The 22316-nt window shown below is 31.2% G+C and overlaps 1 protein-coding gene across 4 annotated transcripts in view; it reads right to left on the reverse strand.

Moving 5' to 3' along the window:
* Nucleotides 1-22316, reverse strand: part of LOC142221654 (uncharacterized) — a 281060-nt gene that overhangs the window by 9249 nt on the left and 249495 nt on the right. For 2 of the 4 annotated variants that reach the window (XM_075291417.1, XM_075291410.1), the window contains exons 6-12: nucleotides 21813-21931; nucleotides 13348-13565; nucleotides 12817-13283; nucleotides 12353-12751; nucleotides 9003-12230; nucleotides 1702-1866; nucleotides 1214-1575 (exon numbers count right to left, since the gene is read on the reverse strand). In XM_075291417.1, coding sequence (XP_075147532.1) covers nucleotides 1214-1575; nucleotides 1702-1866; nucleotides 9003-12230; nucleotides 12353-12751; nucleotides 12817-13283; nucleotides 13348-13565; nucleotides 21813-21931 — 4958 coding nt within the window. The remainder of the gene's footprint in view (nucleotides 1-1213; nucleotides 1576-1701; nucleotides 1867-9002; nucleotides 12231-12352; nucleotides 12752-12816; nucleotides 13284-13347; nucleotides 13566-21812; nucleotides 21932-22316) is intronic. The other 2 variants (XR_012718177.1, XM_075291429.1) reach the window with 1 other exon arrangement.

Consider the following 22316-nt stretch of genomic DNA (forward strand, 5'->3'; position numbering starts at 1 on the left):
ATTAAATTAATTAATATTTTAATTAAAAATTTAAAAATTTCAATCATCGACTTATTGTTTCTATTGCGATTAAAAGTAAATTTTTCGAATTATTTTTTATATCAATTTATTTCTGAATTAAAATTTTAATTAAAATCTTAAAACTTTAAATCATTGACTTATTGTTTCTATTGCGATTAAAAAATAAATTTTTTCAATTAATTTTTTGTATCAATTTTTTTCTTAATTAAAAATTAAATTAATTAATTTTTTAATTAAAAATTCCAATCATTGACTTATTGTTTCTATTGAGATTAAAAATTAAATTTTTTCAATTAATTTTTTGTATCAATTTATTTCTTAATTAAAAATTGAATTAATTAATTTTTTAATTAAAAATTTTAAAAGTCAATCATTGACTTATTGTTTCTGTTTCGATTGAAAAGTAAATTTGTTTCAATTAATTTTTTATATCAATTTATTTCTTAATTAAAAATTAAATTAATTAATATTTTAATTCAAAATTTAAAAGTGTCAAACATTGACTTATTGTTTCTATTTCGATTGAAAAGTAAATTTTTATCAATTATTTTTTTATATTAATTTATTTCTTAATTAAAATTTAAATTAATTAAAGTTTTAATTAAAAATTTAAAAATTTCAATCATTGACTTATTGTTTCTATTTCGATTAAAAAGTAATTATTTTCAATTAATTTTTTATATCAATTTATTCTTAATTACAAATTAAATTAATTAATGTTTCAATTAAAAATTTAAAAATTTGAATCATTGACTTATTGTTTCTATTTCGATTAAAAATGTTTTCAATTAATTTTTTAATTGGAAAATTTTTTGCTTCAATTGCAAATATTTTGGTAACAAATTTTTTCCTGTGTACTAACATTTCAATTAAAAATTTATTGGAGTAATTAGCTTCGTGATTGAAAAAAAATAAATATATTTTATTTTCTGTGTAAAAGGGAGTGATCGATTTTAAACTTCTAGGCAACTTAGGAAGGGTTTGGAGCAAATCAATACGGCAACAAATTAAACAGGGCAAATTTTTGTATACAACTTCAAACGAAAAACTTTTCAATTTCATAGGTAAAATGCTTTAAATATTTTTTCTTTGTTATATGCTATTCTCTCGCTTTATATTAACAGCGAAGGATATTTTTGACAAAAAAAAAAAAAAAAAACAACAAGGATGTAATGAGTTGGGGGAGTCTTACTTGCCGCACACCTTGCAGGGAAATTCGGTATTGTCTTTATTGGCATTATTGGGATCTTTTGGATTAATGGTGTTAGCCGCTGTAGGATTATTAATATGGGTGACTTGAGCACCGACTATACTGCCACCAATACTTCCGCTGGCACTATGCAAAGGATTGTTGTGCTGGTTGTTGTTGTTGTTGCTGTTATTATGATTAGCGGAGCCTGGCGTGGATGCTGTTGCATTAGGATTAGTTGTGCTTGTATTGGAGGTGCTAGCATGTTGGCTGTTATTACTATTGTTATTATTTTGGCTTTGCAGATTGCGGCCATATGTGTGTATGCGAGTATGACCATGCAGGGCTGCTTTTGATGAAAAGCTCTGCAAGAGTAGTAGCACGTTTTGGTATTGCATGATTTTAATTGTTATTAATTAATTTAAAGATTTTTAAGAAAAGCTTTGGATTAAGGAAATGTTTAGATGATTTTGATGATTTTTTCAACTTACCGCTGAACAGTCGGGTATTTCACATACATAAGGTTTTGGATCAGCTGTCTGATGGGTTGTTTGTGGTGGTGTTTCAGCTTTCAGGTGGGTCACTTTATAATCCACACATAATTTCTTCCAGAAATAATACATTTGCACACATTCACCAGTGGATTTTGTACCGAGCTGTAATGTAATTATATAAAATGTATAAATAAAGTAATTCGATAATACTTAATATGACATCCCTATTTTATTATAAACCAGTAAGGAAAGTCTAAAGTCGGACGGGGACGACTATATTATACCCTCGACCAGTTTGTCAAATGTGTTGGGTTCTATATATAAGGGTTTATCCCAAATACATACATTTAAATATCACTCGATCTGGACAGAATTTGATAGATCTGGACAGAATTTGATCTATAGACTCAAAATTTAAGTCGGCTAATGCACCAGGGTGGAACACAATGTTAGTAAAAAATATGGGAAACATTTAAATCTGAAGCAATTTTAAGGAAACTTCGCAAAAGTTTATTTATGATTTATCGCTCGATATATATGTATTAGAAGTTTAGGAAAATTAGAGTAATTTTTACAACTTTTCGACTAAGTAGTGGCGGTTTTAAAAGGAAAATTTTTGTCGAAATCAGAAAAACATATATATGGGAGCTATATCTAAATCTGAACCGATTTCAACCAAATTTGGCACGCATAGCTAGAATGCTAATTCTACTCCTTGTGCAAAATTTCAACTAAATCGGAGTAAAAAATTGGCCTCTGTGGTCATATGAGTGTAAATCGGGTGAAAGCTATATATGGGAGATATATCTAAATCTGAACCGATTTCAATAAAATTTGGCACACTTAACTACACCACTAATTGTACTCCTAGTGCAAAATTTCAACCAAATTGGGGGAAAACTCTGGCTTCTGGGACCATATTAGTCCATATCGGGCGAAATATATATATGGGAGGTATATCTAAATCTGAACCGATTTCTTCCAAAATTAATAGGTTTCTATTCTGAGCCAAAACACATGTGCCAACTTTGAAGTCGATTGGACTAAAACTGCGACCTAGACTTTGATCACAAAAATGTGTTCAGAGACAGACGGACATGGCTACATCGACTCAGGAGCCCACCCTGAGCATTTTTGCCAAAGACACCATGTGTCTATCTCGTCTCCTTCTGGGTGTTGCAAACATATGCTCTAACTTATAATACCCTGTATAATAATTCATTTCATTAATTACTGAAGCTTCGGATTGCATTACCTCCGGTCATGTTTCGAAGACATGGACCTACTATTTAATCACTGAGACTTCGATATACTATTCAGTTAATGAATATCGGTAGATTGAAAGCACTAACATCAGTATGCGGTTCCATAAATTATCCTAGGTCTATAATTCAATCATTTACTCTGATACTGCAGTCCTCAATTTAATCCCTCAGACTATCGTCTGCTGACAACCCACTATGCCATTCGCATACAGGTCACTGAGCAATTCAAATTACTAAGGTTGTGCATTTCAATCACTTTCTCAGAGATTTCAATCCGAAATTTCAATGGTGATAGGTTAGGTGGCAGCCCGATGTACCAGGCTCACTTGGACCATTCAGTCCATTGTGATATCACATTGGTGAACTTCTCTCTTATCACTGAGTGCGGCCCGATTCCATGTTAAGCTCAATGAAAAGGGACCTCGTTTTTATAGCCGAGTCCGAACGGCGTTCCACATTGCAGTGAAACAACTTAGAGGAACGTTGAAACCCTCAGAAATGTTATCAGCATTACTGAGGTGGGATATTACACCGCTGAAAAACTTTTCGGTCGAAGCAAGAATCGAACTCACGGCCTTGTGTATGCAAGGCGGGCATGCTAACCATTGCACAACGGTATCATTGGTGATACTTTGCTTGGCTAATAAATCATTGAGTCATTGATTAGTCACTAGGCCATAGGCAGTTGAAGAACATATACATACATCGGTCAGCAGTTTTTGAAGAGATATTTACTGAGATTCGGTCTGCAGTTCAATTATTAGAATTTGGTTTTTGGAGTTCTACCACTAAGCCCTCGGCTTGCGGTTCAATCACTGACCTCTCTACAGTTCCAGCACATAGATCTTGGTCTGCAGTTCGCCACTTTGAAGACCAAAACAAATTGGGTCAGTGAAACTTAAGTCTGCAATTCTTGTACTGAAATTTTGCTCTGATCTTTAATCACTGAACCTTTGTATCACTTATCCTTCGGTCATGTTTCAAATACATGGATATTTAATTACTGAGACATCGGCCAACATTTTTTTCATTTACTCAGTTGGACATAATATGTTATGTCTCAAAGTCAATTATTGAAACGTCAATATACAGATCAGTCAATGAATCTTCGATTTACGAAAGAATTACTATGCCCTCGATCTTTAATTCAAAGAAATATAGGTCGGCATATTCAATGTTGCAAGTTCGGTATGATGCTCCATTATGAATCCTAGGTCCTAGGTAATTACTCTGAGACTGTTGTACCGTTAATTTTATACCGTTAATTTTATACCTTTCGTCTGTTGAAAAATCACAGTCTTACCTAGCAAATCTAATTACTAAAGTTTGGGCAATTAAATAATTTTCTCTGAGTCCTAAGCCCGCAGTTTCGATAGTGAGACATCGATTTGCCATAATATGACTGGGCCAGCGGTCAGTCCCTAAGCCACAGACTTTCAGTCCACTGAGCAATCTAAATCATTTAAGCACCGAGGCAACTTTTAAGGAAAGACTTGTGGTGATTTCGATTGGTAAGAAATATGTTGCATATTTTACACTTTACCCCCATAAATCAAAATTGTTTTTCGATTGGAAAATTCAGTGCAGTCTACCCAAAATGTGCACGTTCGATTGACGAGGTGTTACTCATCGCAAGAGTAAAAGTGCAACCCATTTTACACCGTAGCTGGTCTACGGTGCAGATGGTTACACTTTCAATGTTGAAGACGCTTTTATTCTTCGACCTAAATAATAGCGTTGTTCCAAATACAAAAGAAAGTGCGTGACACGTGTATTGTGGTTGCTTTTCAATTTCTTCAACACAGCTGATTAATTTAGTGCCGCGAAATGCAAAAAGCAAATGCGTTTTTTTTGCCAACACCATTGTAGATGCGCTATTGGAGAGTAGTTCTTCTGACGACGATGAAGAAGTTGCAACATCATTGCTTGGACGAAATGACCAACGTCGAGTTAAAGACTTTGTTGAGGATGTAATTAATTTGTACTCTGAAGTAGAAGTAAGATCATTAAAAATATATAAAATCAAAAGTTTGACCAATTTCCCTTAGTTTAAGGAAAAATTGCGTGTTAAGCTGAGTACTATGTTCAGTTTTCAAGCTGAAAACCAGCTTGTTTTCACGGTTACTTTTTTTAATTAACTGATGTAGAAATATAAAATTATTTGCAATCAATTCCTTGGATATTTTCCATCCATTATTTGGCAAGACTCGATCAAAATATAATCGTCTTCATAAATATATTTGTACTTTTAATTTCGTGTTTTGGTGAAAAAATCGAACATAGTACTCACCTCTAGTCGAGATCCCAATAATAGTTAATAATAATCGAAATATTTCCACCAAATTTCGTTTGTTTTGATTTTATATCAGTGTTGCACTTTTTTTTCGTTTTCACACGCAAACGGTGTTGTCATTGCAAGGGGTTTCCGCAACACTGTGGTAACACCATAAAATGTTGTACCATTTGTATGCAACACTTTTTTTTCTCAATCAAAATCGCCAATAGTGAGAATCGGGGTTGTAGTTTAATTACTCTGCCTATTTTTCTGCAGTTCCATCACTGAACGTTCGGCTTACGGCTCAATCACTGACTGACTTGCAATTCTACCTCATATACTTCAGTTCATTATTTTGGGGATCAAAACAAATTGAGTCGGTGAGACATTGGTTTGAAGTTCTATTACTGAGATTTGGTTATACACTTTAATCACTGAACCTTGTACGAGTTTATAACTTCGCATTTGATCGTGTGTCTGAGATATGGACCTATTATTATTTAATCATTGAAATATCGGAAGGCAGTTTTTTATTTTATTAGAGTTCGAAATCAATTATTGACACTTCCATATTCTGTTCAGTCAATGAATCTTCGGTCTACTAAAGAATTACTGAGCCCTCGTAATTGCTGCTGCTAAATCAAGGCTATCTTAGCCGTCAGTTCCAACAAAGGAGGTTATGAATATATTAGTAGACACCAAACCGCCTAGGGACCATGGCTGTACGAAACCAGTAACTCACTCTGCACTACTGGATAGCCTGGGATTTATGGCCGTAGGGACCAGTAGAAACCCTGTGCTCGAATATGCCTGAGAGGTATGGCTGTTAAAACCAATAGCCTCTCTCTGCACAACTACGTTTAAGCCAGACCTACGTGTGCGAGTGAGGCTGTTATCGAAGCCGTTCGTACTTGCGGCAACTGTCCTCACACGATGACGGCTGAAGTCTGACTAGTCCCAAAATGATTATCACTGAGCCACACAGTCTGGAGTGATGAGTCATGTTGGGAGTAGTTGTAAAAGGCTGCGTGTAGTAATGTGTATACAAGTGTGAGAGTGTAGAAGAGAATGAATGTAGAAGAGTAATTATTTACAATAACTATCAAAGATTCGCTGTTGTGTGTTTTCTCTCTTTTTATATCCTCCATCATAGGATGGGGGTAAATAAACTGTGTCATTCCGTTTGTAACACATCGAAATATTGCTCTAAGACCCCATAAAGTATATATATTCTGGGTCGTGGTGAAATTCTGAGTCGATCTAAGCATGTCCTCTCCGTCCGTCCGTCTGTTGAAATCACGCTAACTTCCGAACGAAACAAGCTATCGACTTGAAACTTGGCACAAGTAGTTGTTATCGATGTAGGTCGGATGGTATTGAAAATGGGCCATATCGGTCCACTTTTACGTATAGCCCCCATATAAAGGGACCCTCAGATTTGGCTTGTGGAGCCTCTAACAGAAGCATATTACATCCGATCCGGCTGAAATTTGGTACATGGTGTTGGTATATGGTCTCTAACAACCATGCAAAAATTGGTCCACATCGGTCCATAATTATATATAGCCCCCATATAAACCGATCCCCAGATTTGGCCTGCGGAGCCTAAAAGAGAAGCAAATTTCATCCGATCCGGCTGAAATTTTGTACATGGTGTTAGTATATGGTCTCTAACAACCATGCAAAAATTGGTCCACATCGGTCCATAAATATATATAGCCCCCATATAAACCGATCCCCAGATTTGGCTTGCGGAGCCTCAAAGAGAAGAAAATTTCATCCAATCCGGTTGTAATTTGGAACATGGTGTTAGTATATGATCTTTAACAAGCGTGTCAGAATTGGTCCATATCGGTCCATAATTATATATAGCCCCCATATAAAACGTTCTCCAGATTTGACCTCCGGAGCCTCTTGGAGGAGCAAAATTCATCCGATCCGGTTCAAATTAGGAACGTGGTGTTAGTATATGGTCGCTAATAACCATACCAAAATTGGTCCAATCACACAAAAATTGGTCCATATCGGTTCATAATCATGGTTGCCACTAGAGCCAAAAATAGTCTACCAAAATTTTATTTCTATAGAAAATTTTGTCAAAATTTTATTTCTATAGAAAATTTTGTCAAAATTTTATTTCTAGAGAAAATTTTGTTAAAATTTTATTCGGTTCATAATAAAATGTTCATCATTGTCAAAATTTTATTTCTATAGAAAATTTTGTTCAAATTTTATTCGGTTCATAATCATGGTTGCCACTCGAGCCAAAAATAATCTACCAAGATTTTATTTCTATAGAAAATTTTGTCAAAAGTTTATTTCTATAGAAAATTTTGTGAAAATTTTTTTTCTATAGAAAATTTTGTTAAAATTTTATTTCTGTAGAAAATTTTGTCAAAATTGTATGTCTATTTTGTCAAACTGAATTATATACGTATTGGATCGATCTTTTGATTTAATATATATCACGTATGGACTTATATACAATTTAGAAGATGGTGGTAGGAGGTTTTAAGATACCTTGCCATCGGCAAGCGTTACCGCAACTTAAGTTATTCGATTGTGGATGGCAGTGTTTAGAAGAAGTTTCTACGCAATCCATGATGGAGGGTACATAAGCTTCGGCCTGGCCGAACTTACGGCCGTATATACTTGTTGTTTTTACAATTCACTTATACTAATAATGATAATATTTCAAAAGTGTAAAATAGAATTCAATATATAATCCATCGAAATAAATGTATATACATATACATAACAAAATAAATTTATGTAACGAATACTTCGTTACAACAGATTCTAGATCTGTACTTCACTCAATTCCCCTGATTTTCATTCAATGAAGCACAGAACGGGATAGATTGAATGCAGTAATGTCAGAATACCGATTCTATATTTGTACCTCAAATCCCCTGATTTTCGTTTGCTCACAAATCAGAGAGCTGTTCGCTTGGAAGCTATTGAACAAACCAAATTGCTAAGTTTGTGCAATTCAGTGACTTTCTCTGAAACTTCAACCCGTTCCATTCAAAAGCTAGTATTTCTCTCATTGAATGGCAACTTCAATTTGCTATTCCCTTTTAAGACAAGGTAATTTCGCTAAAAAAAAATATGCAATTCTCGATGGTTTTGCTATCTGATTGCAGGCCCAAAATAATGAAATACTGATTTGTTATTATAATGACGAAGCTAAGGATACCTATGAAGAAATATTAAAAAGCTGACCTCGGATGTACTTAAAACTGCCGACATTCTCCCTGAGATAACACCGATGCGACTGAAAAGGATAGTTCAGAGTATCCCAAAACCATAATCGGTATCAGATTTTCCTGAGAAAGAAACAATATCTCTTATGATAGAAATTGATGTTAGTCGAAATAAATATAACAAACTGAGAACGACTCTATACTGCAAAGGGCAAGCAATTCTTCCAACATATAAATCTGTTTTGAAGACCAAACAAAATTTATGCCCGCAGTAAGAGATACAAGTAATACACAAGTTTTGGGATTTGATGGATTATCTTCTAAGACGGAATATAAAAAATATGGGTATATAGATTATAGAAGTGTTTGTATGACTTCACTTGTCATATTACATTTTAGAAATGCCTCGTTCCAATCGACATCCTCGAGCGATTCTGGATACGACTGGCTTAATATCCCATCTCATCTGAACACCATATCAAATAAAATATGTATGTTAACCTAAAGATCCTGTTGATCTCTCTGTTATGCTTTTTTGATTTTCACACTTACCTCCTTGGATATTTTACTAAACTCCTTGCCATGCCTCTCTAAGCCTTTGAGGAAACATTCCAATTCCTGCGATGACCATTTCATTTGGAATGAATTCGATTGAGTTTGTAAAAGACTCAATACAGCCGTTGCAGTATTGCCCTCAGCCGTAAGTAATGTCTTCAAAGCTACCTCTTCGGTATGGCTACCCAAGGGGACTGCAGATGATTTACTCAGATCAATGAAACGCATAAGAATTTTCTCATCACGTTGGCAATCAGGATTCCACATTAGATCACAACCTATGGGTTCTTGAATCTCTGAGTTGCTGCTTGGACGATCATTAAATGCCGGTATTGAAGCTTGATAGGCCGAACCCAAATTAACTTTAGATTCATCGGAAAAGTCCACCAAACCTACAGGATCATCATCGAAATCATCAAAATTATCAAAGCTCAATAGAGAACAACCCAATTGTTTTAAGACATTGCAGTACAGACCGCTGCCCTTACGCTCAGGATTGAGAATGGGCGATGGTGTGTAATGAGTACGAGAGGGTTTACGAAGCTTCGATTTAAAAGGCGATAAAGCCTGATATTTGGAATAGGCAGGTTGACCCGATGAGTCCATAGATAAATGATGTCCGCCGGCTTTTAAACGGCGCTTCAATATCGAATTGGTTTGATTCGATAACGGTTGCAGAGAAGACATCTGCTGCTGATTATTGGCGGGTAGATGATGATAGTTTGCCGATTTCATCCCATGGACTAATTTACTACTAGACTGTTGCTGGTGAGATTGGCTATGTTGGATTATGGTCTGCTGTTGTTGTTGTTGCAGCAATACACTAGAATTACTATCGGGATTCTGTTCTAATTTAATTTCAACTTTGTCGGTGGTACCACTGGTGGCATATATTATCGGTTGCATTAAGGCCTCATTGAGAGAATTTAAATGATGATTATTATTGTTGGAGGTGTTTGAGGAGGATATACTATTGGTGGTGGTAGAAGCCAAAAACTGAGTCTGCTGCTGCTGCTGCTGCGTCTGTTGGGATGTCTGGGACGAAGGATTTTGTGAATTTTGTACTTGTGGTGGTATGGTTTGTACATTATAGTGAATTGTTGTTGTCGGATTTGGGTTATTCGTCATCCCATTCGTGGGTATATTCAAGATCAATTGATTCATTTCATTGGTAGACACCTGGGTGGGATTATCCAAAGCCATTTTCAATTGGCTGGAAGCCTGTTGCTGTTGCGGTTGGGTATTCGAGGTGTTCTGTGAATTCGTTTGTGGATTTGAGAAGAAATTCTGTTGCAATATCTGTTGTTGCTGTTGGTGAGGAATGTTGTGGAGTTGCTGTTGTTGCTGCTGTTGCTGCTGCTGGGACTGCATGGTATTGACTATCTTCAATTGCCCTCCAAAATCTCGGGGAGAGGATGATAATAATGGATCCTCTGAATTGGGCATCATTTGAGATTGCAAACTTAAACCGGGCAGATAATACAAATCAATGATATTCTCCTGTTGACTTTCACAATTCAAACTAATTTGATCTTCCGTGAGCACCTCCCTAAGCACTTCTTTAACCTCCTCCGCGGAACCTATGCCACTGGTGAAAAAGGATTCCGATAAAGGAGATGTAGCATTTCTTGAATCATTGAGGAATTCTTGATCCTCATCCAAAAATGAGAGATTAGCTTCGGCAAATTCTCGCAAATCACATTCAGTATCTGGATCCCCTGAGCCATTGAGTAAATCCTCTACCTTGATATTGGAATCAAAGGAATGATCCTCCAGAACACTTTTCAATTTTAAAATTTTATCATTTTCGCTCTCCTCATGATGGGAACTGTTGCTCGTATTCAGCAAGGACTCATTGAAGAATATATTCTGATTATCACTGAAATTATGTGTGTCCTCTATATAGGGCGAGGTCTGTGTGACATTCTCATGGCTAGATGGCGGTGTGGGATAGGCCAAGGGTGAATGTAGTGGTGAACTGAGACTCGAAGCATATTGTGGATGTTTGAGCTCTACCACACTATTGGGTAAACTCAGGCTATGGGTCCTTAGATTATTTTGACTTAAACCAGAATTTTGGATAATAAGTTCTTTGGAATGGAAATGTTGGAAATTGGGAAGAGTTTGTGTTGTATTGGAAGCGGAGCAATTGCTTTGCCCTGATTGAACTGATTGAAGTGGCGGCTGTTGTTGTTGACCCTCTAGATGTTGGACAGGACTCTCCAGTTTAGCTTCGATAACCTCAAATTGTTCGGAATGTTCAGAGGTTACAGACCGTGAATCTCCACCTCCACCTTTCAGTGAGTCTCCACCATCACGCAGCAATTGCATGGTATCCACTGTCTGTAGCAACATTTCCGCTTCACTGACATTGTAAACTTCCGAATCATCAAATAGACCACTTCCATCACTGGTATAGGTTACTGTATACACTTCGCTGTTGCTATCCGAACCTTGGGCTATGGTCAACGAGAGGGGAGTACCGTCGGCCAAAGTGACATTAGTTGTATTGCCCAATTGTAAGTGTTCACCCTCTAGGGGTTTCTTCATTCTACCTTTGGTCGATACCACCTGAACCTCAGAGGGTATAATGACACTGCAATTATTTTTATTGGTTATAATTTGACGGGATACTCCACCCAAGGGAACATTGGGATTATTGTGTTTTTGGGTTACGGCTATACGGGTACCACGTTTCAACAGCTCTATGAGTGTTGAATCCTTGGGATCTGTGGATGTGGAACGTGTTGTCGTTGTATTATTCGTTGTAGCCGCTGTTGCTACAGATATGACAGCCTGTGAACTTGTGGCTGTCATAGCTTTCGTTGAATTGGACGTAGATGTTGCCGCCGTTGTTATGGAGGACGAGGTGTTGGTGCCCACACCTATGTTAGTCATTGTCTTTTGTTGTTGTTGTGGTTGCTGTTTAGTACTATAGATCTCAATACTTTGGGGCAAATTCATATCTTGAACTTGAATCAAAGTTTTGGTGGCATTTTTAAGATTACCTATTGTTGTGGTTGTCGTCGTCGAGCTGGTGGTGGAGGAGGCTTGATTGGAATTCGATAATTGTTGCTGTTGCAGTTGCAGCTGTTGCTGTTGCCCGCTATTGCTGGGGGGATTTTGTTTTAGAAAACTATCCAAATCACTTATAGTGCGTCGCATATTCGTAGGATTATTTTGTGTTGAATTATTGGAGGGCGGTGCTGGTACCACAAAGGCTCCCTGGAAAGGAAACGAAAACAATGAATGGATCTCTCAATAAAACTTTATTTGAATTTGATTCAAATACATATTGGAGATTATTTTCAGTGTTTAAAAGTAATTTTTCTTTTGCTTTTTTTTACCTTATTCAAATCCTTACTCCGCTTACTAATGATCTTCTCTTCAATTAGGGCCCGAACACCTATACTAGCTGTCTGCAGTGGCGGACCATTATTCTCCTTCTTTTCACTTTTCTTGGTTTCCGGATCCTTTTTGAAATAGCCACCATGCAAACGCATATGACCATTTAGGGCGGGTACATTTTTGAATTTACGATGGCATAGATTACACTCTACGGGTTTCTGATCGATTTTAACCAAATTAAAAAGATTCGGATTCATGGTATTATTCAACTCCAATTCGATTTCTTCTTCTTTGACTTTAGATGGTGTAACCGGAGGTGGGGTTTCTTGTGTTGTTAGAAGGCCACTATCCGGAGGAAGTTCATCCACGGTAATGGCTACATTTTGTGAGGAATTAAGCTAAGAAAACAGAGAAAAATATGGTCAATTCCTATGAGTATATCTTATATTTTATTTCCTCTTACCAATTGCATATTCCATGTCCTGGGTCTTGGTGCCGAATGCACTTGATTCGAGCCACCTATTTGTTGTGGTTGTGGATTCGTATCAATTTTATATGATTGGGAACTTGTGGGCGAGGACACAGTTACTTGGGCTGTTGTCTGTTTAGTTTGTCGCATAATCTTACTAATCAAATCCAATTGTTCTCGTGTTAGACCATCACCTTCTAGATTACCACTATTATCGGTCAGGGTGATAGTGGCTCCGGTACTAGGGACCGATGTATTCATGCTGTTACTCGAAGACATTGGTGATGATGCTGAATTAGAGGTGGGGGATAATAGAGTTACACCCGTTGTTTTCAAGGGGACATTTAAAGCTTTCAATTCTTCTTCGGTTAATGCTAAACCTGTGGCTGCATCTACCACGGTACCACCATTAGAGAGATATGTTCCTAGACAAGTGGCACCATCTGGTGAACTAGCATCGCCTATGGGATGAGAACATAGGAAATTGTTATTAATTTGACTCATGACAAAAATATTATTTTATACCATTGGCTGTAGCAGGTGATAAACTTAAATTGGAATTGGAATTTGTATTTGTTGTTGTTACCGCCGATAGGGTTTGATTTTGTTGTGGGCTTATTATACTTGCGTGATGATTTTCCGTATGTCTGCGTAAGGATCGTGCGTCACAATAAGATTTACCGCAACCTTCTGCTTTACATTCGTATGGTTTCTTATTCCGATGTGTCATCATATGCCCATTTCTAAGGAAAAGCAAAAAAATTTATAAGATTTGGAATAATTTTTAAAGAAATTATCTGGAAATTTCGTTTTTGTAGAATAGAAAATTTTTGTTCAAGGTCTGGTCATATCGGTTCAAGTTTTAATAAAACCCCCATAGAAATCAAGCCACCTATATGGTTACTTGAGCATCTAAACACCGTAGTATTGTAGGTCCACATATTTGTGCTGCATATGGTTTGTATCGGCCATGTTTTGGCATAGCCTCAACATAAACCACTCTCCTGATATAACTTCTTTTGTGGTCTCACAACTCACAGTTGATAGGACTCTATCAAAAATGGGAAATTTTTTTAGTTTGGAGATTGGTAGAATTTTCTATAGAAATAAAATTTTGACAAAATTTTCTGTAGAAATAAAATGTTAACAAAATTTTCTATAGAAATAAAATTTTGACGAAATTTTCTATAAAAATAAAATTTTGAAAAAAATTTCTATAGAAATAAAATTTTGACAAAATTTTCTATAGAAATAAAATTTTGACAAAAATTTTATAGAAATAAAATTTTGGCAAAATTTTCTATAGAAATAAAATTTTGACAAAATTTTCTATAGAAATAAAATTTTGACAAAATTTTCTATAAAAATAAAATTTTGAAAAAAATTTCTATAGAAATCAAATTGTGTGAAAATTTTCTATTGAAATAAAATTTTGACAAAAATTTTATAGAAATAAAATTTTGACAAAAATTTTATAGAAATAAAATTTTGGCAAAATTTTCTATAGAAATAAAATTTTGACAAAATTTTCTAAAGAAATAAAATTTTGACAAAATTTTCTATAGAAATAAAATTTTGACAAAATTTTCTATAGAAATAAAATAATGAAAAAAAATCTATATAAAAATTTTGATGAAATTTTCTATACAAATAACATCTTGACGAAATTTTCTATACAAATAAAATGTTGACAAAATTTTCTATAGAAATAAAATTTTGACAAAATTTTCTACAGTAATAAAATTTTTAAAATTTTTTTTAGAAATTAAATTTTGACAAAATTTTCTATTGCAATAAAATGTTGACAAAATTTTCTATAGAAATAAAATTTTGACAAAAGTTTCAATAGAAATAAAATTTTGACAAAATTTTCTATAGAAATAAAATTTTGACAAATTTTCTATAGAAATAAAATTTTTAAAACATTTTCTATAGAAATAAAATATTGACAAAATTTTCTATAGAAATAAAATTTTGACAAAATTCTATAGAAATAAAATTTTGACAAAAGTTTCAATAGAAATAAAATTTTGACAAAATTTTCTATAGAAATAAAATTTTGACAAAATTTTCTATAGAAATAAAATTTTGACGAAATTCTCTAGAGAAATAAAATTTTCTGTATAAATAAAATTTGACAAAATTTTCAATAGAAATAGAATCTTGACAAAATTTTCTATAGAAATAAAATTTTGACAAAATTTTCTATAGAAATAAAATTTTGACAAAAATTTTCTGTGGAAATAAAATTTTGACGAAATTTTCTATAGAAATAAAATTTTGACGAAATTTTCTATAGAAATAAAATTTTGACAAAATTTTTTATAGAAATAAAATTTTTACAAAATTTTCTATAGAAATAAAATTTGACAAAATTTCCTATAGAAATAAAATGTTGACAAAATTTCTATAGAAATAAAATTTTGACAAAATTTTCTATAGAAATAAAATTTTGACAAAAATTTTATAGAAATAAAATTTTGGCAAAATTTTCTATAGAAATAAAATTTGGACAAATTTTTCTGTAGAAAACAAATTTTGACAAAATTTTCTATAGAAGTAAAATTTTGACGAAATTTTCTATAGAAATAAAATCTTGACAAATAAAAATTTGAATATTATTTGTATCGTTTTGTATGTATTTTGACAAAATTTCTATAGAAATAAAATTTTGACAAAATTTTCTATAGAAATAAAATATATTCGTTTTGTTGGCTTCTCTTCAATCGTTATTGTTGTTTTTGATCTCAGCTTAAAGCCATGCATTGACTAAACTACAAGTGTAGCTTAACCAACAGAGGAAAAGTATGCTTGTCAAATTTATTTGGGCAAAGCCCTATAGACTGCAAGATGGTTGGATGTACAGCTGTTTCGGAATTACCACATTCCTCATCAGCATCCTCTACTTGCAGCAAAACTATCAACCAATTATCAGAATAAATTCGGGTAATTCACTCAACCCAAAGTGAACTACACTTGAACCTCCCGAAAAAAAGTTTTTACAACATTTTCTGTAGAAATAAAATTTTGACAAAATATTCTATAAAAATACAATTTTGACGATATTTTCTATAGAAATAAAATTTTGACAAAAGTTTCTACAGAAATAAACTTTTGACATAATTTTCTATAGAAATAAAATTTTGACAACATTTTCTATAGAAATAAAATTTTGACAAAATTTTCTATAGAAATAAAATTTTTAAAAAATTCTCTATAGAAATAAAATCTGGACAACATTTTCTATAAAAATAAAAATTTTGACAAAATTTTCTACAGTAATAAAATTTTGACAAAATTTTTATAGAAATAAAATCTTGGCAAAATTTTCTATAGAAATAAAATTTTGACAAAATTTTCTATAGAAATAACATTTTGATGAAATTTTCTATAGAAATAAAATTTCGACAAAACTTTCTACAGAAATAAAATTTTGACAAAACTTTCTACAGAAATAAAATTTTGACAAAATTTTCTATAGAAATAAAATTTTGACAAAATTTTCTATAGATATAAAATTTTGACAAAATTTTCTATAGAAATAAAATTTTTACAAATTTTCTTTAGAAATAAAAGTTTGACAAAATTTTCTATAGAAATAAAATTTTTACAAAATTTTCTATAGAAATAAAATTTTGACAAAATTTTCTATAGAAATAAAATTTTGACAAAATTTTCTATACAAATAAAATTTTTACAATTTAAACAAATAAAATTTATACAAATAAAATTTTAACAAAATTTTCTATAGAAATAAAATTTTGACAAATTTTCTATAGAAAAAATTTGGCAAAATTTTCTATAGAAATAAAATTTTGACGAAATTTTCTATAGAAATACAATTTTAACAAATAAAAAATTTTAATATGGTTTGTATCGGTTTGTATGTATTTTGAAAAAAATTTCTATAGAAATAAAATTTTGACAAAATTTTCTGTAGAAATAAAATTTTGACAAAATAACTGCAGCGAAAAATAATTGAACCGTTTTATAGGAAGAATGAACTACCTCGCACGAAAATTGAATTACATTTTACTCCACATTTTGAGATTTCCACAAAGCGTTGTTAAAACCAGGAAAATGTAATGCCCTGATGTACTTTTTAACTGCTGTTCACGAAATTACATCCTCTCATAGAAGAAAAAATGTACTAAAAGTAAAGAAGAAAATCATTGTCGCCAAATCATCATCATTTTAACCATACAGTAGTTCATTCTTACTATTTTTGGGAATCGTACGAAAATCTTCGTTTGCTTTAGTTCATATTGAACTTATGTGTAGGATCATTGAACTTTATACCCACGTTTAGTTCATAAAATTTTTGAGACATACTTAAAAAAGTAAGATTTCAAGCTGTAGAAAATAATAAAATTTAACTACTAGCAAATAATTTTTTTCCAATAAAAATAAGTTAAATTTAGCGTTAGTTTAACTACGGAAATTTTTTCTGTGCGTGACTTTTCGGTAGTATAATACATAGTATGTCGTAAAAGAAATTATAAAAAATTTTAAATTTAGTTTTGGTTCTCCGATAAAAAATATGTTGTTACATTGTATTTATTGCAACTTCAAACTATTCTGGGTTTGCATGGTCAATAATGTTTATCCAAGCTTTTGTTGCATCAGCGAATGACTAGCTAGATTTTTGACTATTTTGAATTATCATGGAAATTGGCTCTAATAAGTCAAAAAGTGAATTCATAAAATTCTCTCTACATGGCAGTTCACTTATGCAAAACTTAAGTAGTGGATTTTCCTCGCTGTCAGTTTCTGCAGAAATTTGTCGAAGGTCAATTATGAGCATGTACAGATCGTCACGTTTACCGCACCATCGAGTCGGAAATAATAATTTTTGTTTGAAGTCTCCCATTGAAATAAGTCTATTCTCTAGTCTACTTTTTTTATTCCGTTAATAATTTTATGAACATTCCCGAGAATTGAAACTTCATCATATTTGATATCATCGATTTCGGTGGCCAGCTGACGGGTTTGAAATATTTTGAGTTTGCGATATTTGTTATTTACGACTCGTATGTGGCATTTACGACCATAAAACTTTCCGACAGTGGCAAACCTAAAAAAGTTTAAAATAGACCACCTCTGGCTATTTCAGCAAACGTGTACTGCTATCCTTTTTGTTCAGTCGAACTTTTTGCACTTTTCTGCTGTGTCTACTAACAAATTTCCTTGGGTGTAATATTACCAAAAATTATCTACAATTCTGAAATTGTTTTTATTTCTACTACATCTTACAAAAATATTTATGTATTTAATATGAGGTATGTTTAGGTTCGTGTAGTACGCTTATATACTTGTCACTCCATGTGTCAGCCTACTTAAATCATTTCCGGTAGCGTTGTGACTTCTTCGACACATACACCACACTCATTCACCCATCATATACACTCACAAATGCATACCTCTGAACGTGTGTCACACGTGGCGGAACATAGCGCCATCACATCAAATTTCATGTTTTGCCATTTTCTCAAACCCTTCACTTTTAATAAACATATTTGGTTTTAAGATGACAACACGCAAGAATAATTTTTGTCTACTAATGGGAATAAAAACATTGCTAGATAGGTAGGCATGAAAAGCTTGAGAAATGACTAAAATATCATATGATATACATGGCATCATATATAAATAAATGACAAAATTGTCTATGAAAATAAAATTTTGACATTTTCTATATTTTTTTTTTAAATTTTCTATTGATATAAAATTTTTGACAAAATTTTCAATAGAAATAAAATTTGTACAAAATTTTCAATAGAAATAAAATTTGTACAAAATTTTCAATAGAAATAAAATTTTTACAAAATTTTATATAGAAATAAAATTTTGACAACATTTTTTATAGAAATAAAATATTGGAAAAATTTGCTATAGAAATAAAATTTTGACAAAATTTTTAGTAGAAATAAAATGTTGACATTTTTTGTTTATAAAAATATATTCGACAAAATTTTCCATAGAAATAAAATTTTGACAAAATTTTCTATAGAAATAAAATTTTGACAAAATTTTCTATAGAAATAAAATTTTGACAAAATGTTCAATAGAAATAAAATTTGTACAAAACTTTCAATAGAAATAAAATTTGTACAAAATTTTCAATAGAAATAAAATTTTGAACAAATTTGCTATAGAAATAAAATGTTGATAACATTTTTGATAGAAATAAAATTTTGAAAAAATTTGCAATTGAAATAAAATTTTGACAATATTTGCTAAGAAATAAAATGTTGACAATTTTTTTTTATAAAAATACAATTTTGACAAAATTTTCCATAGAAATAAAATTTTGACAAAATTTTTAGTAAAAATAAAATGTTGACAATTTTTTTTTATAAAAATATAATTTTGACAAAATTTTCCATAGAAATAAAATTTTGACAAAATTTTCTATAGAAATAAAATTTTGACAAAATTTTCTATAGAAATAAAATTTTGACAAAATTTTCTATAGAAATAAAATTTTGACAAAATTTTCTATAGAAATAAAATTTTGACGAAATGTTCAATAGCAATACAATTTGTACAAAATTTTCAATAGAAATAAAATTTGTACAAAATTTTCAATAGAAATAAAATTTTTACAAAATTTTATATAGAAATAAAATTTTGACAACATTTTTTATAGAAATAAAATTTTGAACAAATTTGCTATAGAAATAAAATACAATAAAGACAATATTTGCTATAGAAATAAAATGTTGACAAAATTTTCCATAGAAATAAAATTTTAACAAAATTTTCTATAGATTTTTTTTTAAATTTTCTATAGATGTGAAGTTTTAACAAAATTTTCGATAGAAATAAAATTTTTGGCACAAATTTCAATAGAAATAAAATTATTACAAAATTTCCTTAGATATAGAATTTTGACAAAATTGTTTGTAGAAATAAAATTTTGACAAAATTTTCTATAGAAGTAAAATTTTAATGAAATTTTTTATAGAACTAAAATTTTCTATAGAAATAAAATTTTGCCATAATTTTCTGTAGACATAATTTTCCTCTCTTGGTAAACTATTCTTGTAGTTTAGTCATCATTAACAAAATTTTCGATAGAAATAAAATTTTTGACAAAATTTTCTATAGAAATAGAATTATTACAAAATTTCCTGTAGATATAGAATTTTGACAAAATTTTTTATAGAAATAAAATGTTGACAAAGTTTTTTATGGAAATAAAATTTTTGACAAAATTTTCTATAGATGTAGAATTTTGACAAAGTTTTTTATAGAAATAAAATTTTGACAAAATTTTCTATAGAAGTAAAATTTTAATGGAATTTTTTATAGAACTAAAATATAGAAATAAAATTTTGCCAATATTTTCTGTAGACATAATTTTCCTCTCTAGGTAAACTACTCTTGTAGTCGCATGGTTTTAAAAACAAAAATATCTATTAAAATAGAAGTAATTTTTTTTTATCAATTTTAGCTGAAATTTAAAAAAAAAGCTTAATTTAGATAATTTTTGATTATTGTTATTTTTTTAGTTGACAACATATGGGGTATACAACTTTGGCGAGACTGTGAAATACTATACTACAATATTTTCCAAATTTTCTCTAAAATTTTTTGTTATCATGTAATGGGCGTTGAAATAAAATCGATAAAACTGTTCAAAAATAATTCAATAAATAGAATAAATAGAAATTCAACTGGAATTAAATAAATAAAAAAATAAATTTTTTAACAAAAATGTTTATAAGAAAGAACTTATAAAAAATAAATTAGCAAAATCTTTTTTAGAAAATTAAAGGAAACTTCCATATACAGAATATAAAACAAATTTAAATAATATATAAAATAGTCGAATAAATTTTTCCATTCAAATAAATACTTTTTAGAACTTAAATAAGAAAATTTAAGATTTTTCCCAATATAAGATCGAACATTTTTTTTAGTTACATCTCTTGTTTATCTCATTTAGAATATAGACCACGGTTGCCACTCAAATCCAAAATTGGAAAAAAAATTTTACCAAAAAACTACTAAACAAAAAATTTTATTTCTATAGAACATTTTATCAACAATTTATTTCTATTGAAAATTTTGTCCAATTTTTGTTGTAGAAAATTTTGTCAAAATTTTCTTTCTTTAGAAAATTTTTTCAAAATATTATTTCTATAGAAATTTTTGCCAAAATATTATTTCTATAGAAAATTTTGTCAAAATTTTATTTCTTATTTTTTTTCATGTTAGCCTGATACTAAAACAGGCGATTAACGTCCAAATGCATGATATCTTAATTTTACGATTAATTATTTTTCGAGCTTTTTGGACAAAGTAGATCAAGGAGTTTGATCAATAGAACCATTGAAGAAAACGCCAGATACAAATCTATACACGCCTAGACTGTACATGTTTCAGCTCGGGCGAATGAACTTTTCCACAGCCTTTAGTATAGATCTGGCTGGGAGAGATAACTCAATTTTGTTCCCTTTATGCCAACTTCTTATGGAGAAAACATTTGGGAATTCTCTTCCTACAAATTGAGTCTTTCTATAGAAAATTTGGTCAACATTTTTTCGATAGAAAATTTTGTCAAAAATTTTGCTATAGAAACTTTGCCAAAATTTTTGCTATAGTAAATTTTGTCAAAATTTTATTTCTATAGAAAATTTTGCCAAAATTTTTGCTATAGAAAATTTTGTCAAAATTTTATTTCTGTAGAAAATTTTGTCAAAATTTTGTATTTACAGAATATTTTATCAAAATTTTGTATCTATAGAATATTTTGCCAAAATTTAATTTCAATAGAAAATTTTGTGAAGTCCCTCTTAGTTGGAGAGGAATAATTTGCAAAATCTATCAAAACAATTACAATGCTAGCAATTTGCTTAACAGTAAAAAAATCTACCATTTCTGGTAGACCTCTACCAGCTGTGGCAATCGTGATATAGACCCATCCTAATATTTATAATATGTACTCGTATTGATGATTTGTTTATAATTGAAAGGGAACTTACAAGTGATCTTGTCGCTTAAATGCTTTTGAGCACATAACACAAACGTATTTCCGTTCGTCACTGTGCGTCAGTTTATGTTTGGCCAGAGCTGATGCATTTCCAAAAATTTTATTACAGATCTGTAAAGAGAAACAAAAAAGAAAAATTGATGAAATGGAAAAAAAACCCAAAATTAAATTAAAACACACATTTTGTGAAAAAATATAACAACAATGGCATACAACATTATGCTATTTACAATTATGAGCTAAGTACAGAGAAATTTGTACACATACAAAAATGTCTTTTAATTAGACGCCACCATCACCCTTTGCTGTGGAAGAAGCCACCCATGTGGGACTCTAACGTACAATGTTCCTTCTATCCAGACACATGTCCTCTTTCCACGCATATTACAATCTTACATGTAGAATCTGATATCTGAGTGTAAGAAGACCATATGGACAATTTGGTTGTGGTTGCTGATGACGATGACTCCGTTGTCTGTCAGGTTGTTGTAGGCTT

The sequence above is a fragment of the Haematobia irritans genome, chromosome 1, assembly GCF_050003625.1.
Source record: "Haematobia irritans isolate KBUSLIRL chromosome 1, ASM5000362v1, whole genome shotgun sequence".
NCBI lineage: Eukaryota > Metazoa > Arthropoda > Insecta > Diptera > Muscidae > Haematobia > Haematobia irritans.